At 42.4% G+C, this 12853-nt stretch overlaps 1 protein-coding gene across 1 annotated transcript in view; it reads right to left on the bottom strand.

The window, feature by feature from the left end:
• The window catches only part of VWCE (von Willebrand factor C and EGF domains), a 127890-nt gene that overhangs the window by 77536 nt on the left and 37501 nt on the right, over positions 1-12853 (bottom strand). Inside the window, exons 6-10 of the mRNA XM_082269705.1 lie at positions 4991-5146; positions 2447-2572; positions 2231-2347; positions 1422-1544; positions 1105-1233 (exon numbers count right to left, since the gene is read on the bottom strand). Of these exons, the coding sequence (XP_082125831.1) occupies positions 1105-1233; positions 1422-1544; positions 2231-2347; positions 2447-2572; positions 4991-5146 (651 nt within the window). The remainder of the gene's footprint in view (positions 1-1104; positions 1234-1421; positions 1545-2230; positions 2348-2446; positions 2573-4990; positions 5147-12853) is intronic.

The following is a 12853-nucleotide window of genomic DNA, read 5'->3' as shown; positions in this document are numbered from 1 at the left end:
AAGCCGGTGATGTGGTGGGAAACTGTCACATTCTATATTGGATCACTTTTGGTTTTTCTAGCACCAGCCCATTTCACCGTTTTTCAAGTTAATCACATCCAGCACATTTGGACTTTGAGTTGAATAATTTGGGACTAATTGCTTCACTCCCATATTGAGAATTTGTATCACTTTCACATTAATATATGTATCACCATGATGTACAGTTTTGTTCCAGCCTATATGCACATTATTGAATGATGTTTTTGTGGTGCAAATCACATTCATTTGCTGTGAGACTTTGCCTGGGCTTTAAAGATAAAGACAACAATAGAGTGCATATAGTGTAAAAGATATGGCAGTAACCTGAAGACAGTGCCTCAAAAACAAGGGATAAATAATGTGTTGGATGCAGACATTGGAAGAGCTTAGTGAACATTTAAGTTCTCAGAAGAAAGTTAGTGGAAACAAATACAGCGAAAAACTACAGCATACCTAAAATGCTGTGAAACTTGCCTTGGTATCAAATAAACAGGTCAACAATACATTGTAAAATATACCACAGTGACATGTAGACAGACCATCAAAAAAAGTGGGGAATGATTGGATTTGCTGGACAAAGCTCTTTGGAAGAGTTTAGTGAAGCACATTGCCTCAAAGATAATCAATTGCAACAAATACAGCAAAATCTACCTAAATCCTAGAATTCTGTGAGACCTTCCTTGGCTTCAAATAACCAGGTTAACAATACAGCGCACATAGAGTAAAAGATACCAAAGTGGCCTACACAGAGTCTAACAAAAGCAAGGGTGAAATGATCAGATGTGATATAGACAGCTCTTCAGAATAGCTTAGTGAAAGTGTAGGGCCCCAGAAGATCTGCTAATACAAGATAAAGCAATATCTACCTCACACCTAAAATGTGGTTAGCCTTTCATTGGTATCAAATAATCAGGTCAACAATACAGTGCACATAGTTAAAAGGATACTACACTGACCTGTAGACAATCCATCTATAACAAGAGAAGGGTTTAGAGAAAGCTTGAGGTTTCAAAAGAGGATTGTTTGGGACAAGCAGGGACTAAATACACCACTACCTTATATATTATACAAGTATATACTTACCAACACAAGACACTCTGTCTATGCTAAGAACAAACCCAGCTCGGCATGAACAGAAAAAGCTTCCATAGGTATTGTGGCAAAAGTGCTGGCAAAGATGAGATGAACCTGGCCTTCGGCACTCATTGATATCTGTACAATAAGCAATTACATTGAATGGTCATAGCAGTTTTCACTCCCTGAGTTCAGCTTTAAAGAAAAAAAGCAGGTCTTTTCAAAAATGACAAAAATATAACCAATGGCAAAGATAATTTATCAAATGATTCAAAAAGGAACTCCAGTTGGGTAGAGAATACACATGAACAATAATTGCTGCTTACCTGCACATGTGTGTCCATTGTTCTGCAAGGTGAACCCTGTTCCACACAAACATCTATAGCTGCCATGAATGTTCTTACATCTGTGCTGACAAACTGATCGTTGTGTCAAACATTCATCAATATCTGAAGGTTAGAAAACAACGCTACAAGTTGGATAGTAATAATTTTAATATAAATATTCTATTTGAACAAAAACAGGCAAATATGAGTATTAAAGCAAAACTCAATTCAATCCAAATCCCATAACCAAGTTAAAGAGAATGTTTGCAACATGTCAGGAATGTGTACTTAGTGATTCCTCTGATGGATTATTTTTTCCAGAAAGATCAAAATAAAAGTATAATCTACAGAGGTATAATGAGGAGTGACACTGAACCAATGTATAGCACTGTACAGTAGAAACTTCTTAGAACAGAAGCTATTTAAATGCTTTATTCCATCAAATATCCGAAAAATAAGGGGATTACTATACACTTCTAGATGATGGATGGATCCAGGCAACAATTCCTCTATGACTCTTGACTACCTATATATCCAGGACCAAAAAGCCCTTCACTGAACCAATGCATGCTACATTAGAAACTTCTTGGAAGCCATTACTCTTTACATTCCCCAAACTTGCATCATTTATAATAAATGTTATAAATGTCAGCTGGAGTTTTCTAATAATTGATGTTATAAATGTCAGCTGGGATTTTCTATTAATAATTTCAGAGTCCTTAAACCTTTAAAAATTGAATAGAGGTCTGTATGCCAGCACTCTCAGCATAAATATCCAAAAACGACAATCTTGTAGAGTTATAACTCACCCAAACAACTGGTCCTATCGGCAGCAAGCTTCAGGCCAGGCCCACAGTCACATACAAAGCCTCCCTCGGTATTTCGACAAGTTCCCTCACAGGTAGAAGCAGCACATTCATTGATGTCTGGTAAAAGGAAGTTATGATAAAAGAGGCTGTCCACAAAGATAACATTTACAGTGCATCAAAGCTAGTCTTATAGTAGAAGTGAGGGTATTCGTATACCTGTGCAGGTGACTCCGTTTGCTGTTTCGGTCATGCGAAATCCAAGAGGACACACACGGGAGACATGTTCACAGCCTCCATCATTACAGCTTAACTCACAGCCATATTCTCCACATGGACCAGGAGCTGTAATTACACATGTAGGGGAAAGGACTGATCATAAATAATATCAACAAATGTTCAAAATCCACTTTCTCAGGGTTCTGCTGAATTTGCTATGATGTGTTTTGCAGGGTGACATATTTGTGATCCATTCCCGTTTTTGAAACTAACTTTTTTATACATTTTATTTAAAAAAATAACCTCTACCCTTTAAATAAGAACTTGTAAAAGGAGTCATGCTTATTCACCCCACTTCTCAAAAAACAAATTAGTACAGGAGATGTTTAGCCTCCTGCAACTTGAAGGCATTACTCTAGAACTGTGGTGGCCTGAAGTGTGGCCCCTGATATGACTTTAAGGACTGAGACACTTGTCACCTCACCATAACAGTCTTACTCACTGGAAGATTTCCCCTCACCTCCTGTTATTTAACAACTATAAAATGTTCGATTTTCCATCACTTTCTATATTGGGGACAATATTCATCAGGCGCTATAGCAGTGTGGGTGAATCTACCTACCAGTGAAACAGACCAATATAAAAACCTCACTAAAGGTTTTTCCATACGCTATCCAAAACTAGAAAAAAATAAGTTTGGTGTTTAAAAAAAATGTAAATATTATAGTTCCCCTTTACCGTCATGCATTTGTGAATATTTATATTTTAGTCACCACTCACCAGCAGCAGGGTAAAAAAAGTAGATGGCTTTTGTGAATGAATATACATTGGGGCATGCATGCACAGGAAAAGCACAGCCCAGCGGGAGATTTTTCAAGAGGCTATGAGACATACGGTAGGTGACTTATAAAGATCTTGTTGGAGGAAAGGGGTCAGTTAAGATCAGACTTTGAAGGGGTACTATAGGAGGGTTTCTGGTCCTAAAATGAATACCTTTAATAAAAGAACAGTTATCCTTTAAATATGTTTAAAATAAAATCAACCCCAAACACTTATAGTTTCTCTTTAAGAGAACGGAGTTGGACACGGAATGTTTTAAATGCCTTGAAAGTACTGCTTTGTCAGTACATGGGAGAAAATGTGTTCTTCTCCTCTCTACTGCTCACTTTTTTTGGCTGGATTTTGGCTTTAAAGTACATTTAAAGAAAAAAAAAAGATGTTCTTTTGAATAGAGTAGGGGAGAGTTAAGCCCCGTACACATGCGTCGGAAATTGGCAGGGAATATTCGGCCAACGTCCGATCTGCCGATTTTCGGCTTGTTAGTATAATGCTTCCGCAACCAACTCTGACTTTTCGGCCGAAAAAAATCTGGTGTGCAGACTATAAAATTTTTGTTGGCCGTCAACACAACGGCCGATTTTCGTGCAGTCAGTACAGATTTCGACAGGGAAAAATCTGATGAGCAAGTCTGGGCATGCTCAGTGAAGAAAAAACACAAAGAAAACAAACCAACACATGACATCACTTCTGAAGTAGAATTTTGTTGGCCGAGAAAATTTGTGTGCAGTCTAGGCACATTCCAACCAACAAAACACAACTTGGACAAAAGTCGGACAATCGGTCGGCCGATAATCGTTGCGTGTGTACGAGGCTTAAGACCCTCTGCCAAGACTTTTTCGCTGGGAAGATTCACCCCTATATTTGTTTTTGTGTCCACTGACACTGAGGCAGAGAGTAAGAGAAAATACTGTATTTTGGGGTTGTCATGAGAGGACATGGTGAGGGGAAATCTTTCAATTTGGACAAATGTTCTGGTGACAATTTTGCATTTTTAAGAAAGGAAATGATGAGAAATTTCCCCAGCGGGGCACAGCCAGCAGTGAATAACCTGATGAGGCTTAAAGTATAACTAAAGGCCAAACTTTTTTTTTTTTTTTTTTTTGAACAGAGTGGAAAGGGATTAGAACAGTTGTCAGGTTTTTATTGCTGTCTGTGCCCCCATTAGAAAGATTCACCCCCTCTATTTGTTCTATTTGCAATTATCATTAAAAAGTGAAAGCAAAGAAAATCCAACATTTTTGGTTGTCCCCATGAACTTATTAGAGTGAAATCTTCCAATAGGGACATTAGTTATGATGACTTGGGGATCCCCAAGAAATTCCTATAATTTTCAGGAATTTCCTCTCACTTCCTGCTTTGCTATGGGACAGGAATTTAAGGAAAATCTCCGCAATAAAACACAGATGGCGGGAAAAAAATCTGACAGGGGTTATAACCCTCCCTTACGCTATCCAAAATGAGAATAAAAGTTTTGCCCATAGTTCTGCTTTAATCATTCACCATTATACCCTTCTCTACACTAAAAAAATACAACGTTTTGGACATACACTTTAAGGAAGAGGAAGCACATAATTAAATGACAAAATAAGTGTCATTAAACGAAAAACTGAACCAATACTTGTATATGCCATATGACTTCATCGGAAAATTCAAAACTGTTTACATTTGTTTGGAATACTTCTTAGAGAAAGGTTTGGAACTTACCAGCAATGGTATTGGGGTGCTTTGTAGGTAGACATGTGCGTCCATTGGCTGAGATCTGATACCCATAATAACACATGCATCTGTAACTTCCAATGTTGTTCTTACATTGCTGATGACAAGGGTTTAGAGCCTGAGGCCGAGAGCATTCATCAATATCTGGCAAAAAGATAAAACAGCACCCCAACAATTATTATTAACTACTTTATGATAGCAATATGGATAGTAGAAGGGCCTTAATGCCCAGCTGCCACATATCTGGGGAAAGCTCCACCAGTGCCTCCAAAACTTAGACCAAGCAGACGCAGTCACCAACAGCTCATGGTCAACTACTGACGATCAGGAGCTGATAGAATGGGGTGACGATGACAGAATGGGGTCACGATGACACTTGCAGTGTGCAGCAAAAAACAGTGCTTTATAATCAGGAGGCCCTCATACAGACCTCAGGTGTCAGGGCCCACTTAAAGGGCCATCTCCCAGTGTCAGCAATGGTTTAACATTTTCTAACGTAACAAGGCCGATCCAATGATTTTCTCTTGACTTTTTTTTACCCCTTGATTTTAATTGTGCAATACACATTTTTAAAACATTTTACTGTTCTTCTTTAAAAGTGTACATTCTTTTTTTAATGCAGCAGTAAATCCATACTGGTGCTTCATAAATGGGTGCCTAAGGCTGGCCATACACTATACAATTTTCTTATTCAATTTCCTTTAGATTTACCTTAAACTATGTAGTGCAAGGGCCTGCCTGACTGCATACAAATTGAAAGTGTTTAGGTTTGACCCTATATTACATGGTTTTGGTAAATCTAAAGGAAAGTTGAACAAGAAAATTGTATAGTGTATGGCCAGCCTAAGTCTTATGTGCGAAAGCCAACTTTCTGAGGGTCGCTGACCTAAAATTAGGATTTCTGATGTCACACTGTAACACTTAAGCCTCGCACACACGCAACGAATTTCCGCCGACCGGTCATCCGTCTTTTGTCCAGATTGGTGTCTGTTGGTTGGAATGTGCTCTAGACTGCACACGAATTTTCCCGCACGACAGAATTCAACTTCAGAAGTGATGTCATGTGTTGAATTGCTTTGTATGTGTTCTTTCATCTCTGAGCATGCCTAGTCTTGCTCATAAGATTTTTCCCCATTGAAATCTGTACTAATGAGACGAAAATCGGACGTGTTTTGACGGTCGACAAAAATTATATAGCCTGCACACCAGGATTTTTTCTGCCGAAAAGTCGGAGTTGGTTGTCGGAAGCATCATACTAACAATCCGAAAATCGGCAGATCGGTCGTCGGACGAAAATTCCCGGCCGAATTTCCACTCGTGTGTACAGGCCTTTAGGGGGTCTGTGTTTAAAAAAATCTACTTTGCGAAAGTTTCATCATTTGGGAAAAAAGTAATGAATAATACCCATATTGTTTGTAATATGTATGCAATGTCAATTTATTTGTTGCCATTCACCAGATGAATGTACCATTCCCTTATCGATCGATCCTAAGGAAAAATGGCCAAAAGAACATTCGACCATAAGAATTGTAGAAAATTAATCAAAAGAGAAAGTAGACTAAAACCAAAGGCTACAGTAGAAACCTTTGACCAGAAGAGGAATATAAGGGAGACCTCTGCACTATGTAAAGTCTATGTAGATTCCTGAGTGAATGGCTGAATTAATTAGTATTCAGCTGAGCAAACATCTAGCTGCAGTGAAACATTTACCAGTGGCATTACTGCCACTGCTAAATGTGATAGATTCCTCTACAAGGCTACTTGTTGTTAGGGAGTTGGCACCTACCGGTATACTAACAACCAGTCACTCATCACCACCTGGCACATTTAGCTGCCAGCCGTGATTCCCCAACAAAGGGAAAGCGTTACAAATAAACTGCATGAGGTCCCCCCAAAATTCATACTAGACCCTTTTCTAAGAATACAATCTGGCTGGCCAGGAAAGAGGAGGGGGGGGGGGGGGAGTGTGCCAGGCCACATGCCCTCAAGATGGGGGGTACTTTGCCAGGGGGAAACCTCCTTGCAAAACACCTTCTCCCCATGTTAATGAGGACGAGGTCCTCTTCACCATAACCCGGCCTGGTGGCTGTGGGGGTCTGTGGGTGGGGGGCTTTTTGGAATCTGAAAGCCCCCTTTAAAAATAAGGGGGGCCCAGATATTGGTCCCCCTGCCCCATGTGTTAGATGGGGGAAAGGTTCCTGTGGAGTAGGATCAGCTTAGGGTTGGTCCATTTTTATCTAATAAAATCTAATAATCATTAGATTGTAAGCTCTTCTGAGCAGGGCCCTCTTAATCCTCTTGTATTTTATTGTATTGTATATGTACTGTCTCCCTCTAATATTGTAAAGCGCTGTGTAAACTGTAGAAATCCTTAATAATAATAATAATAACCTTTAGGATGCCATTTGGAATGAATATTAATGTAAATGTATTCTCCCACTAAAGCAAATATTACAATTCAATGATTCAAATATTATAATTCAGCTTTATATTACCCTTGCCAAAAGAGAAAAGGCCAGTCAACTGTTCCAACAGCTCTCACATGAAATGAAACAGACCTCTTGTGTATTTAGTAAAGTATCATGTGCACAACACAGCTTTGATTCTGCCTTTTAGCGCCGGTTCACACTGCAGCTACGCTACTTCGCACCGCGACCTCCGAGGGGTCGCCCCAAAGAAGCTCCGGACCCTTTTTCTAGGTCGGAGCGACTTGTGTCGCTCCTATTAGAACGGGTCCGCAGCTTCCCTATGGGAGGCGACCTGCGGCGACCTGTGAGGCGACCAGGTCGCCTCACAGGTCGCCCTAGTGTGAACCGGGACTTAAAATGTATGCGGGCATATTAGAAGAGATCTTGGAAGGATCTCCAAATGTGTGTGACCTGCATTGTTGCTCTTCCCTGGTGTCTCCATATTCTCACCCTTTCTCATAATGTAGGCTGAACTCCAGAGAAACCGCTAACTACACAGAATACTACTACACTAAAATTCATAAAAAGGATCTGTTTTACCTGCCAAAGGATTTGTTTTTCTGATAATCCAGTCTTCAGAATTACATAGCTCTGCCCCCCAGAACAGCCTTGTATGGCAGGACAGGCAACCTGATTTATTTACTTTTCCAATGCTGCATTTAAAGAACACTTCTTTCTGCCCCCAGCCTGTGATTGGACAGTAAAGAAGACAAATCACACCAATAAGCTTATCTCACTATTATATTACCTCCTCTGCTCCTTTTAACATGTTCCTTGTCAGTACATGAACTGACTGGCTCTGCTTGTGCTGCTTTCCCCCCTCCCAGTCTAAGCTCTGCTGTACAGGGGACTAATATCAAGCTACATGCAGGTACTTACACTGCCTTTGATTACAAACAAAAAACCGTACATTTGATGATGTAATGATAAATACAGACTTGCATTAGGATTGCTTTTATATCTGCCTAGAGTAAAGCACTTAGCTTGTCATAGGCTCAATTCACCAAGGGTGATGAGTCATTTTAGTTGTATTTATTATTTTATCTAGCGTTTTTTGTTTTATTATCAAAAATTCAATTAACGCAAAATATTTCTTTATTACTTACCAGAAAATATTTAGGTCATCAATACTTTTCTCTGTATGTCCCCCTTAATGTCACTATTTTCTATATTACAGACCCCTCAGAGAAATGAGCAATGAATCCCAAACAGAAACTGGTGACAATTTAAAGAGGAAATCCAGGAATGGAAATTTTATACATAGTTCATATCCCCCAACTGTCCCTGATTTGGAGGGACTGTCCCTGATTTGGATTAAAGCCCCTCGGTCCCTCTTTCCTCCTCATTTGTCCCTCATTTTGGTCTGATCCATATAAAATGCACATTATATTGTTCAAAAATTATTTCACAGTGCTAAATATTTTATCCAGTTTCTAAATTGCTGCATCTGTAAATTTCAAAACCTAGTATAAAGAAATAGTAGTGGTAAAAAAAAAAGGACTTGTGGGTTTAACCAATCATTTTTTTGTGCAATTCTCCTTTAGGGGGCATGGCAGGGATTGTGTCCTATGCCTACATACGTGTGCTAATAGGTGTCCCTCATTCCCATTTCAAAAAGTTGGGAGGTATGATAGTTAATTAAACAGAAAGAACGCAGCGCCAGCTTAGTGAAGCATAAGGTTTATTAATACAAAAAACACACAGTGACTTACTCTTAGGTAAGTAAAGGCCGGTACGCTAGGTGAATGGGATCATCCATCTTCTTTTCCTGGATACCGTTGCAGAAAGGAGGGGTGCGGGGTGGTACGTGGAGGCTGTTGTCTGGCAGCCTGTCTGATGGTGCTGTGGTGGCGGAGGACTCTCAGTGGGGCTCCACTTCCTACTTCCTGTCATTCCGACATCACTTCCTGTGAGGCGGAGGGAAAAATGGGCGTTGCTAGCTTTCGGAGCATCCGCGCTCCTTCATTAGGTGGTGGCCTAATGACCACCGGCACCCGCACTCCTCCTTTCTGCAACAGTATCCAGGACAAGAAGATGGATGATCCCATTCACCTACCATACCGGCCTTTACTTACCTAAGAGTAAGTCACTATGTGTTTTTTGTATTAATAAACATTATGCTTCACTAAGCTGGCACTGCTTTCTTTCTGTTTATTCTCCTCAGAGCCTCTCCTTGCCCCAGCTGGCAGCCGCTTTTCGTGGGCCCCCTCCCCCCTTCCACCTCATCCTTTTTTATACAGTGAAACCTTGGTTTGCGAGTATAATTGGTTCCATCAGCTTGCTTGTAATCCAAAACACTCGTATATCAAAGCAAGTTTTCCCATAAGAAAGCATTGAAACTCAGATGATTCGTTCCACAAGCATTAAATGGTATAAATAAAGATATGCTGTTATTATATATAAAGTACATTCCTGTACAGTAAAAGTATGCCATCTCCTCTGTTAAATAACATTATGTGTCCCTGTGTCTGTATTGTATATAACAAATGCCGATTTATACTTTATTAGGGCGTCTTTGGCAGTGTGTGATTCCTCAGCCCTGCTCTGCTGCTCTCCTCCCCTCCTCCTCAGATGACGTCAGCAGGAGTGATCGGCCCCTCCCGCCGGGGAGAGCAGAGAGGACGGAGACCAGAGAGAGACAGTGGGACGAGGAATCGTACACAGTAAGCACAGGGAAACACTCTGAAAAGTATATATTGGCATCTTTATATACAGTACAAGCACTGGGACACATAATGGTATGTGACAGAGGGCATTAACAGAGGGGATGGCATGCTTATAGTGTATAAAACTGCTCGTATATCAAGACAGTGCTCGTATATCAAGACTGATTTTTTTAAAAATGTTGCTCGTCTTTCAAAATGCTCATAAACAAAGGTACTCGTAAACCAAGGTTCCACTGTATTTTTCTACCCATTTTTTACTTTCTATATTTTTACCTCTTTACCTCATGGTATGCCACCCACCAACATCAGAGAGCGCCATGTAATCATTGAAGGTATGATAGTTACATTGGTCCAGCTTAGGTTAACATAATTGTATATACCGTACGGAGGTACACACTGCTACTCCAGTCATCTCCACTTGTCTCCTTGTCCCGCGCTAAAAAGTTGGCCTGCTGCATTCTAAATACAGGCGGTCAGCCACTTAGCAGGGGTGCCATTCAGAGAATGTTTTGAATTTTCTCAAAGAATGCAAAACATCCTCTGATTGCATGAGGTGGAGAGAATGACGTCACTACCTCACCTCTCTAACTCATCCAATCAGAGAATGATTTGCAAAGCATTCTCTGAATGGTGCATTCCTGAGTGGCCAACCTACTTTACTCAGAACGCGGCAGGCAAGCCACCTAGGTACCCGGAGGCAAGTGCTGATCACTGCGGTAGTGGTGACTACTTCGGTGATTTCCAGCTTCCAGCGGGCTCAGACAGGTATGGTATTTACATTGATACAAGCTGTATCAAAGTAAATCGGTATAAAATATTCCATATCTGGAATTCATCTACAGTATGTCAGTTGACTTTTACAAATACAGCAAAAACTGGGGGCGTGGCCGGGATGTAGACGGCGCCGGACGTGTGTTAGCAGAGCTCTCCACCATCCTGATCTTATCCGGCTCCATCCACGGCCCCTGTGCCTCGGATCGCGGCGGTTTTGCCCTCCTCCGCATCGGGCACAGGTGGGGCACGGATGCCGGGGAGAAAATCCCGGGTTTCAGCACCGACCCCGCGGCCTAAACGAGCGGTCCCGCCGCGAGGCGCGAAAGCGGCCGCCGCCATCTTGCAGGTCCAGGCCTCATCTTCTTCCTCTGCAGCCACAGGCGCCCAGGCCTTCTTGAAGTCGGGAAAGATGTCCGCGGGGGCCGGGGACCCTCCTATGGCACAGCCTATGGACTCAGGTACCGGGGGGTCTCTGCCGGGGACCGCTGGTCAGAATGGGGGGTCGCATGGAGGGGGGGATATTACTGCTCCCATACTGGCTGCTATAGACGCCTCAAAAACTGCCCTGATGCTCCGGATTGACCACCTGGCCTCTGAATGTACCCTAATCCGCCATGATCTGGATAAAATCAGGGGGCGCCTGACTGAGACTGAGGGCAGGGTGTCTGAGGTGGAGGATGTTACCGCTTCCCATTCGGCACAAATCATTGCCATGCAGGCCCAGGTGAATGCTTTGGCGGACAAGATGGAGGATGCTGAGAACCGACAGCGTCGCAACAATATCAGGGTGGTCGGCTTGCCAGAGAAGGCTGAGGGATCTAATTCTACATTGTTTGCTGAGAAGTTCTTTTGTGATCTACTCAAATTGCCTCCCCCTCCCCCGACATATGTGGTGGAGAGGGCCCATAGGGTTCCCACGGGACCTCGGCCACCCGGGGCCCCCCCGCGCCCGTTTCTGGTCCGCTTTTTGAACTTCCGTGACAGGGATCGTATCCTCTCTGAGGCCAGGAAGCAGGAGGAATTGCAGTTTGAGAACAGCAAGATAATGTTATTTCCTGACTTCTCTGTGGAAACGCAGAAGAAACGCAGATCATTTACTGAAGTGCGCAAACTCCTGAGAACCAAGGGCCTGAAATATGGTATGATGTACCCGAGCCGCTTGCGTGTGGATTACAAGGGATCTGTCCTTTTCTTCAATTCGGCGGGGGAGGCTGCTGACTGGTTGGACTCCATTTAATTTCCTCTGATGCACCTGCTATCTTGGATGATATGGGGCTCTTGGGGCCCTGCTGCACTGTACTCCCTATTTGCAGCTCCTGTCTACGCACGGTCTGCCTCCTCAATTGCTGCTGGGGGGACATCTACGGTTCCTGTATTGTTGATCCTGCCCTGAAGTTTCCTGGGTTGCCCTGGGCTGGATCCATGCTTCTATTCCTGGGGCTGTGGACTGGTCTACAGGTCATTGGAGCTCTGTGTGCTACACGTTGTTGAACTGACATTTTTCTCTTTTTTTGTTTTGACTCTATTTTTCCTCTCTTTAGGTTTTTTTCCTTTTTTTTGAGGAATGACTATCTAGCGGCCCCCCCTTTTTTGGGGCTGCCGTTGGTGGACAAGAGTAACGCCGGCTGCGGTTTTTATGTTGCAGCCATGCCTTTGAAATTTTTGCTGGGTTTTGGGATTAGGCTGGGTACCCTGTTGCACTTTTTTTTGTTCCAGGTTTGGGTATCACAGCAGGGATGTTTTTTTGTTTTTGGCTCCAGGCTCCATCCGGTGGTCACTGTTCTTTTTTACTTATGTGTCTGTATTGCTGAATGTCTGGATGGAGTTGGGGGATCAGGTTGGTCCTCGGGCTGTGCTTGGTCCTCCGGCTCCCTCCTGCTATATGTCCCTCTGCTGTTCTATGGCTGAGCTACTTAAAATCATGTCATGGAATGTGCGGGGTC

The sequence above is a fragment of the Pelophylax lessonae genome (assembly GCF_965119305.1).
Source record: "Pelophylax lessonae genome assembly, chromosome: 10".
NCBI lineage: Eukaryota > Metazoa > Chordata > Amphibia > Anura > Ranidae > Pelophylax > Pelophylax lessonae.
Note: the sequence above shows the minus strand (reverse complement) of the source record. Positions and strands in the feature narration are given on the sequence as shown.